This window comes from Caloenas nicobarica, chromosome 4 (assembly GCF_036013445.1).
Source record: "Caloenas nicobarica isolate bCalNic1 chromosome 4, bCalNic1.hap1, whole genome shotgun sequence".
NCBI lineage: Eukaryota > Metazoa > Chordata > Aves > Columbiformes > Columbidae > Caloenas > Caloenas nicobarica.
The window spans coordinates 837,962-847,848 of NC_088248.1; the positions used below are offsets into that span (position 1 = coordinate 837,962).

Genomic DNA, 9,887 nt, shown 5'->3' on the forward strand with positions numbered 1-9,887 from the left:
ATCATGCCAGTCTAAATTTGTTAAAAGTAGATATAGTGCCTGGTACCTTGACCCTAAAACATGGAAAAAGCAACACATGGGTGAATCTTTAATGGATCTGAAAGAAACGGGCTCAAAACTTCCCAACGCCGTGTGTTTAGAAGGTACCGTAAGCGCTGTGGACCACTAGTACAGAACCTAGCTGAGCTGATGACCACAGGGCACACGGGTTACGGCAACATGCCCGTGCACCACGTGCAGCGATAGTAAGAGGCATAATGTCTCCTACTGTTCACCTGACAATGACTGCTTGGTTCTGTGACACCGAGAAGCCACAGTGTAAGGCCTGGCACTGTGCAAGCACCAAGAGCTCTTATTCATTATCAGAAAGCTGCTACCTGTTTCTAACCTCACCTATGAGCTCTTCTCCTTTCCCTCCTCAACAGAGTTTTATAAAAGCACCACTGGGTTTTCAAGCATACTGTTCTCATGCTCAGGAAGAGCTTCCTGCAAACCTCCATAAAGCTCGCCCTGCCAAACTCATTCTTGAGTTCTCTGTGGAACTTCCAGATGCCCCGATAGTGCTGCCACAAGGAATATCAGGGCTCCTTAATTTTTATTTCTTCAGTACTCACTCATGTTTCTGTTTTATTCTATCAGAAAAGTAAAATTGGAAGAACCACTGTATACACACAAGGGCTGTTGAAGAGCACGACTCTCCAACATCCTTAATGCAGCAACTGTTGATGCCAGAGGATCGGATGGTGAACTGCAGCCAGGCTCATAAGCGCGCCCTAAATAGCAAACCCTACAGCCCCTGTCAGAGCCAGAACAGCGGGACAGCCGCACCACTGGTCTGGTTCAGCAGGGCATTGCTCACTCGCTCTTAAACCACAGCTGAGATTCCCCATCACCACACTAGATGGCACAGCTTACGAAATAAAATTCAGAAAGTTCATTAGAGACAGTGCATATGGGCCAGGGCTTCCCGATAACAGCTATTGCTGTAGAGTGGTTTCTGGAATTGTAGCAACAAATACCCACACTACTGGTTTGGGTTTGAAATCTGAAAAGGTGGCAGGCTTGTGCCTCCTGATCTTACACCAGTCAGCTGGCTGGTCATTCTTCACAGTCACATGTGGCTTTTCAAAATATGGTCCAGCAACTGCTGCTGCATTTACTGAATAAACAACGGTGCAATGAAGCCTCAGCGTTCACAGAGCACTAACTTCCAAACTAATGCCACCTCAGAAATGATCACATGAACAAACTAAAATCCTCAATTAACTAGAAACAGAATTGGTAGTGTCCCCGAGACCATGACAAACTGCCTCCTTGCTCCTTTATTGTATTGCTGCTTTGCCTGCTTCAAATGAAAACTTAAAAAAAATACACGATGCATTTTGGAGCACTTCTGTTAATCTGCTTCAGAAATTCTCTTAGGAGGCAGAGGTCCCCATGTTCTATGGGATGCGAGTTTTCAGGAATTCCTACAGAGGAAGTCCTACCAAAAACCAGGGGTGAGTTACCATCTGCAATGATCTGTGTGTTTCCTTCAGAGCAGGAACATCACTCCTCAGCATCCTGTGAGCTCTTGGGCCATGTCCTCACTTGTTTTCTGTCCAGCATCTCTGCTTCTTACGCTCGATAAGTGATCAGTGACTCTGGAATTTCAGCCTTAGCGTTTGTCGAGAACCTTGTTTTTAAAAAAAGGAAATACAAAATAAATTCCAGATAGCCTAAGAGGAGTTCCAAAGCACAATTTTGCTGCTACCTGGACAGGGTATAATTGTAACAACCGTAACTGAACCACCTAAAACCAGTTATATCCAGCATAAATCCACATTGCCTCTGAAAGGGAAAGGTCCGCCTTTCCTTTAGCCATCCATTTTTTTTCTCCCCTCTGTTGGCACAAGTATTTGCGTGGATGAAAATATAATTTTTAAAAATTTTCTGAGTTAATTTTCAGCTGGATTAGTTACCTAATCAGACCCCCTTCAATGGTCACATGAAAGCAAAGGCCTGCACAAAACAGGCAGTGAGGACGGGGGGGCCAAAGTGTCAGATAACTCTTTTCTGCAACAGTGTGGACTTTTGCTGGACTGAGCTGCAATCCTACCAGGAGGTATGCAAATTATGATGCTTTTTCAGGTCCTGCCACTTGTTGCAGCCACCACAAGCAAGTAATCACTGACAAAGCTGAACCCCTTGCGCACCAAAACCTCCCTCAGCTCTGAACTGTGGCTGTTCCACAGCAAATTACAGGCCTTGGTCTAGGAGACCACGGCACCCAAAGTGCGTTTGCATCAATGGATGCTGATGGCGCCTGGAAGCGACTGGGCAGAAACGGCAGGTGCCCTCTGGGGACTCTGTGGGATTTCTGTGGGAATCTGGGATCTGGACTACAGATCTGCCCTTCCCTGCCTGGCTGTGCACAGGCTTGTCCCTGCTGGCACCTCGGTCCTTTGGGACTCCCTCTTGTAATCATTCAAATGCATTTCTAGTAACAACAATTGCTCTCGGAGCACTTTGCTTTGCGTTAGTTTCTTCTGCAGATGCGGGCTGAAAAAAGAGTCTGGCAGCAGAAGATACTTGTATGAGCCTGGAAGATAAACAGAACCCGAAGGTAACTTTTATTTTTTCTTGCTAATTAAAGAAGCATCCTGCCTTTACCTAGACACTCTGCCTTTCATCACTTGCATTTTTTGTCTTCGAAATAAACTGTTCCTTAAGGATTTCTGTAATAGTGGCTTCTCAGATGTGTCAGGTTCATGTCTTTTCCTTCCCAAGCTGTTTTATCAAATATGTTTAACAAAATAAATGCTGGGGTTAGCAGCTCCAAACACTATCTCTTCATCTGTGCCGAGGGTTGGCAGAAGGATGCTCTTTTAACATAATGATACGCTAATTAATGATTTTTGTCCACTCTGCTTCAGGGAGATAACTAGGAATTTTAAATAGCAGTGCACACATATTAACTAAAGAGCAGCAGTATGTAGGTGCCCTAACTGATAATCACAGCTGTGCGGGGTGGTGTAGAAATGCAGAGCATGGGACTGTCCCTGTTCTGAAGGCTAGAAAAAAGGGATACAAGTAAACTAGGAAAATCTCATCTATTATGCAAAGAGTTTCAGTAGTTTACACAACTCATTACAGTCAAATGTCTGTTTTAAGTAGCAAGGCCAAGCTGCACCCTGAAGCATCAACAGTGGTAGACGAGAGTGCACCCCAAACCACATCGATTGAGAAAGTGCCCAGGCAGGTCCTCACTGCTCAGCACTTGTCTTTCCCTGTACCACTGAGCAGAAGATCCAAGCAGTGCATGTTTGGCACATGCCTCAAGACACTTCACACGTCAAAGTACCCAGATAGATATTTTTACTTAAGCACAAGCTCAGCACTTGGAGCAAGGGTTAGCTACTGTGGTAAGCAAAGAAAGGAGAAATATTTCGATCATGAATTCCGTGTGTTCACACAGGCCACTGTATACCACATCAGCCAGGAAACTTCACCACGAAGACGGCACACTTGTGCTTCTATAAATGCAAATGACATTTACTGTCCTGTTAAGCTGAGGTAGCACTGCTCTAAGTGACACTGAAAGATTAAGAAGTTCACACACTGAAAATAGACTTATTTGGAGATCCACTTAGCCACTCTCTTTTCTAATGGGATAGCAGACAGAATCTCATCAGTGGGCTTTAGAAATCAATTAACGACAGCACCTTTGCTCAGATAAAGAGAATGGATTTTAAAAAACAGGGGTCAAAACCGAATGGAACCGCCTTCGTCTGTGGTGTTAATCTTCAGTGTTAAAAGTCCAGCCCCTGCTAGACTGATAAACATTTTACAGCTCATCGCTCCAGAATTACCAATTCAAAATACAAAGTCATTTACTAATTCTTTTTGGTTCCTAGTGTTGAATTTATATGTATAACCCTTTAATTAAAATTTTACAACATCACTCCAAGAGGAAAATTGGGCAGTAAATGGAGGTAAATGAAAATAAACATCACATGTACTCTGCACTAATGGACTCTGAAGTCCTGGCAGTCCGAAAAAGCTTCCTGAGCGTAATATGGAAGGTGGCAGAGGAGGGCAATGTTAAGAAATCCAATTGTAATCATTAGACTATGATGCAGAAGTTACAAAATCAGTAGTGAATTAATCTCACTCCTCAGAGGTAACAGTGAAAGCCTGGACTTTCATCGATGCAAGCATTAGAAGTACAAGCAATCAGTCCCCCTCAGCGTACCCGTGTTAGAGCACATAAATAAAATGCCGTGGGTACTGCTAGAATTAACCTTTATACACTTGCACAGTTATTGTAGCTTCAATGCTCTCTTTCAAGCAAAAAGAGGAAACTCAAGCATTCAGCCCTCAACTTTTGCATGTCATTTCCCTTCATTTTTGCATTACCTGTGGTTTAAAACACTTGCAGCATGGCTGCCTCGCGCGGAGAGTCTAGATATGGGGACCGAATGAAGAGAGAGAAGGAAAAAAAAAAAGGAGAAACAGCAGAAAAGAGGGAGGAACGAAAAGAAAGCAAGCTTTTCAGCTTCCTGACTCTTTTCTCCCGCCCCGCGTTTCCCCTCCCTCCAGGACCGCCCGGCCAGGGCCGGCCCGCCGAGGAGCCCCGTGTCCCGCCCCGGGGGCGGCCCCTGCCGGGCGCGGCTTAAAGCGGCTCCGGGGGCAGCGCTGCCCCCGCTGCCAGCGCCGGCCATGGCCCGTGACCGCGGCCCGCCCGTGCTGCGGCAGCCGCCCGCTGCCCGCCTCCCGCCCGCCGGGCCGCCCGCCGAGCCCCGCGCCTGGGCCGGGCTGGGGGCCGGGCTGTGGCCGGCGCTGCTGGTGGGGCTGCTGGCCGCGCTGGTCGCCTGGCTCTGGTACGGCCGCGGCGACGGGCGGGGCGCGGAGGGCGGCGAGGCGGCGGGGGCGGCCCCGCGGCGGGGCGGCGAGGAGCGGAGCCCGCGGGCCGGGGGCGAGGAGCCGGCCGCAGGTACCGGGCGGGGGCCGGGGCTGGGCGCCGCCGCTCGCTGCGCTTGGCGTTGCACAAGCCTGCCAGCGAAGACCTGGTTTTGCTGCTGCTAAGCCTGACGGTGTTACTGAAATCATTCCTGTTTTAATGAAATGTCATTTTTAGAGGATCTTCTGGGAAGCAAGGAGCAAGTGCTGCTGGAGGCCAAGGCTGCTGCCCTGTCCAGCCCTTGGAAGCCAGGAGAGGATCTGGCAGCTCTACCAAGGAAGGAGCTTAACCACGTTCAAAGTGGTGGAGTTTCTGCCGAAATTCTGGAGACGGAGCGGCTTCTCCCAAAGCAGGACACAACCGACTCCAGGGAGCGTCCAGCTGATACTCATGGCAGCCAGGCCGGTGAATTGAGACCCCAGACGGGACAGGCAAGCGAGGGATGGTGCATGATGAACTTGGCAGGAGCTTCTGACGATGTCTGTAAGGACACAAGTGAGAAGCAGCCCGGTCAGTCAGCTAAGAGTCAGGACTGGGACCATGAAGAAGACTGGGAAGTTCTTTCTGAGCACCTGGCCTGGGGGGAGGCTGGCAAGACTGGCAGCGTGGAAGACTCTGACAGCAAGGAATGGGAACAAGGAGACTGCCCTGATGGGGACTTGAAAGCAAAGAGAGTTGCAGCCGTGCCCCCCATGTTTCAAAATCTCCACGTGACTTTCCGAGTGCACTACATCACCCACTCTGAGGCCCAGCTGATCGGTGTCACTGGTGACCATGAGTGTCTCGGCCAGTGGCACAGCTATGTTCCCCTCAAGTACGACAAGGATGGCTTCTGGTCTGAATCTGTTATTCTACCGGTAGACACGAAAGTAGAGTGGAAATTTATCTTGGTGGAGAATGGGAAGGTCAGTCGTTGGGAAGAATGCGGTAATAGAACCCTAGTGACTGGATACGAAGATCAAATTGTTCATCAGTGGTGGGGATACCATTAATGGGAGTTGGGAAGCTGCTTATCCAATGGCAAACCTGGTTAGATTCTTTATAGAGCCCCTCAACTTTACTCCTCTTCAGTAGAGACGACTTCAGTTGCAGAGTCTGTAAGTCCTGTATGGAGCCTGGTTACACTTTGTGAGCATCAGATCCCGGCCATCCCCCTTTAGGAAAACTATTTGGCAACCTGAAAAATCAGCTTGAAACACTTGGAACATGTGCAAGGTAGGCTATGAAGGCATGAGCAGCAATCCAAGCGGCTGCCTGTCCGGGGAAATCTGGACCCTGGGCATGAGCTGGCGTGGCTTTGACTGGGGCTATGGGCTGCATCTTTGTATCGACTGCTATGGGCTTTTGAAGATACTAGGAAGTGTGGTTACCTACACTGTAATAGAAACTTCAGTGTTTTAACTTATGCAATGTATTCAGTGAGCAATAAACATTTTCAGGCTGACAGTCCTTTACAACTTGACCAGTGATCTGACTCTTAATAACTTTGGTAGAAGTGAGTTACTTGATCTGAAACCTTAGTGCTCCCCGGAGTAACAAAGGTGTAACCCCAACACATTTCAGTCTCTACTCCCTACTGTCCAGGAGGCACCTCAGCTCAAATGAAGATTTGGCAGATAGGTCCCTTTTAGCCAGATCATCCTGCAGAGAGGAGAGCAAAGGTCAGAAAGGACTGTCTGGGCTTAATAAATTACTTTGTCAGGGTGGGAGCAGGCTTTAAAAAAACCTGGCCCACTGTGGTGGCCAGGGAATAGGATTTCTTCTGAAACAGAGTTAGGTGGCATATTCTGCTTATTTATGAGCAACACTACAACATTGTTAGCAACTACTTATCATCTTTTTTTTTTTTCCTAAATTAGGCTTTTCAACACAGATTTCTTTAAAGCTGTGGCCTTCTAGTAAGCCAGATAATGTAGAATACTTCCAGCTTCAACCAGATTATATTTTTATATGACAGAAACAAAAAGCTGCTGTGCTTGCCTGCTTTTTCGGGGTTTTGTTTGGTTACAAATAGATGATGCCACTTTAGCAAGCCCTTCTTTCCATAATGAGGAACATAGCTTGCAAATACTAGTTTCCTAGAGTGAACTTCATCTGAAGAGCAGTTTTACAGGAGTTCTGCATAAATTAGCACTTGGGTTTGGAACACTTACTTTAATAGCACACTGCTGACCTAATTGTCTCTGCTAATTCTTTGCTGCTTTGCATGGTGGAGCAATGTGAATATGTGAAACAGACTGGAAGATGAGCTTCAGAGGCTTATCTCCTGCACCCAAGAGTTACTGGCCATCCAGCTGCTGAGACCATACTAGAGCTGCTGGGAAGAACCAGTGTCTGAAAGGTTGGTACTGAGACTCCAGTACCAGCTCTTTGACAAAACAAATCCATTGAAAGAGGGCTGGGCTGCCTGCTTATGCAGGCATGGCCACAAAATGGGTAAAGAAAACTGTGTGAGAAGCATTGCAGGTGTAGAAGGAACGTGGTACCATTTCTAGCAACTGACTCAACAGGGAGAGGATGGAGCTGATGATTCAGCAGGTGGTTGATGTTCCTTCAGTGGTCTTAAACACTCAAGTGCACACACTTGTCCTCAGCTCTCAACAGGCAACAAATACAGGACCTAAGTTACTTACTACATGAACTTAAAAGAAAAATAGCACATAGTTAGCATGGCCCAGGCTGAAAAATAAATATTCAAATGAGGCTCCTTTCATTTTAGGGGCTACTGCTTTACTGTAACAAATATTTCTACTGTTTAATTGTGACTATGCTCACTGTGTGACAGAACTTGTGCTCTCAAGTTCTGTCTGTGTGCACCACTACTGAGTACATAAAACATTTGTGTGGGTTTCAGTCAGCAATTTAAAGCTCTAAAGGAACAGGTAAAATTGTGCTGGAACTAGTGGCTTGGTACCCCTTAATTGCATTTTTTGCACTTATATTTTCTAACAATAAATTTAAGTGAACAATATACCTGATATACAGAGATACAGCTGAAGCAGAAGTTGATCTTCAGAAATCATTCAAGTCAAAGCAAAACATATTATTTCAAGCTATTTACAATTCTTTTTCCCACTAATGCAAGCTCTTCACCTATTGAGATATTGTCAACTTAAGAAGAACTTGTCCAACAGCCACTGCCATTTGAATATATTTATGCATACATTGGAGGCTTGGCTGAGAAGATTAACTGTGGTATTAGGTTAAGATATTCACCAGAAAGCCACTTAACCTGCACTAGAATAGATTCTCTAATGCAATGATGAACATGTTTCAAACAGAGTAACCCTGAGAAGTCTCTCAAATTCAGAACAATTTCTTTTTTTATTAAACACCCTGCACTTTGCTCCCACAGACAACACATGGTCCTCATGATTGCATCATCTTGCTGAATGATCAAGCAAGGTTTCTCCAAAGCCCTGCACCGCACTTTTACTGTAGCCTCTAAATTATAATGCCATTGACATCACTGCGTACCCAGCAGGCCCTGTGCTATGTAAATTGTTATTCGTATAATGAAAGAACTCTGGATTTCAGTTTTATTGGAGGAGCTGATTAATATTTTCTCCAGTTTACAGAGGCGATTCTCATTATTGAACAACTGATTCACTTAAGTGCCAAGGTAGATTTAAACAAAGTTGCCTTGCTGCACGAAAATGAAGCTAGAATGGGCTGCCATCTGTCTAACACAACGTCCTGGCTGTGAGACTGATGAAGCTACATGTGAGACAAGTTCCATTTGACATTCCTGCATGGATGTAACAGTCTAGCAGTCAGCAGCTCAGGATATCTGAAAGCAAACAATAAACTGTCTCCCTCACAGCTTGGCAAAGCCAGAAATACTGCAACCACAAACCTACCTTTAGAGTTCACCTGCTCATGCTGCTGACAACAAACTTCTGACAAATTAGACAATTTGATTACTTTTAGGTGAAATGCAATCTACTTCTATTTGTGAAGTAGTTTGGTGTACGAATGCTAACTGCTGCACCTTGCTGGTGAGGTGAGCAGACAGCCTGAGGCTGGAACAGGTACTGGGCTCTTGTTGAGCATAAACCAGTTTAAAGTCACATATAGAAACTTGCATTGCAACTTGTTTGTTTCGTATTCACTTTGCAGGTGCCTTTGCAAAAACCATGCCTGTCCCATGTTCTCTTTGTGAGTTCAACTTACTGTTTGGAGTCTCTCCAAACGTTCCATCCAAAAAATATTAGACTGCTATTAGGCTTTCTCTCTAGGGGGCTGGTTGTCATCTGTAGTGTCCTGCTGTGGGCAAGATCTGCCTAACAGTCCTCCTGTCATCCACCTGTATAAGACGGAACAACAAATCGCTGTTTGTGCTGCCAAGTCCAGGCTGTACAGAGCTGCTCTGGAGCCCACGTGTCTATGACCCCTTCAACTCCCCAGGCCAATTCTTTCCCTTCTGCTGCTGGCAGGGAGGAAACCCAGACCTGTTCCCAACTCCGCTGAATTCCAGAACAAGGATGTTAAGCTGCCTTCTTGCTTGGCAGATCTCCCTTCTCTGGCTTTTTATACATCTCCACCTGCTCCTTTCCATTCTCACAGGCCTGCAGTCTTTTGAAACTCTTTTTAGCTTGGCTCCTTTAACAGAAGTGTGAGTGCACTTTTCACTGACATTCTCTAACCACTGGGCTATGGGCTGAATATATGCTCTCCTTCCCTACACCTCAGCCTTTTGTTACTAAAAATTTGGTACATCTCTCTTATATGTATAAGAAGTCCAAACTAGAACACTTTGAATAAATACTGGAACTTGCAGCAGTCAGCAATGGCCTGTGGCCAGAGTCCCTCACAATACATAGCTACTGAAAATGTGTGCCAGGGAAAGTCTGTATTTAGATGTATTTTTACTCCTCTCTACTTACCACTCATTTAAAAGTAAAAACTGTAAATAGAGTGTCCTGGTTAAAGGCAAGAATTAACA

General features: G+C 46.0%; 2 protein-coding genes across 6 annotated transcripts in view; one reads left to right on the plus strand and one right to left on the minus strand.

Moving 5' to 3' along the window:
- SCARB2 (scavenger receptor class B member 2) overlaps window positions 1–4,552 on the minus strand; it is a 38,724-nt gene extending 34,172 nt beyond the window's left edge. For all 5 annotated transcript variants that reach the window (XM_065634311.1, XM_065634312.1, XM_065634309.1 and 2 more), the window contains exons 1-2: window positions 4,399–4,552; window positions 1,509–1,675 (exon numbers count right to left, since the gene is read on the minus strand). The gene's annotated coding sequence lies outside the window, so the exon portion shown is untranslated. The remainder of the gene's footprint in view (window positions 1–1,508; window positions 1,676–4,398) is intronic.
- A 122-nt stretch (window positions 4,553–4,674) lies between these two features.
- STBD1 (starch binding domain 1) lies at window positions 4,675–6,404 on the plus strand. The gene is made up of 2 exons (XM_065634317.1): window positions 4,675–4,975; window positions 5,120–6,404. Exons 1-2 carry the CDS (start codon window positions 4,702–4,704, stop codon window positions 5,932–5,934), a joined length of 1,089 nt encoding a protein of 362 aa, XP_065490389.1. The 5' UTR covers window positions 4,675–4,701; the 3' UTR covers window positions 5,935–6,404.
- Window positions 6,405–9,887: the final 3,483 nt, after the last annotated feature.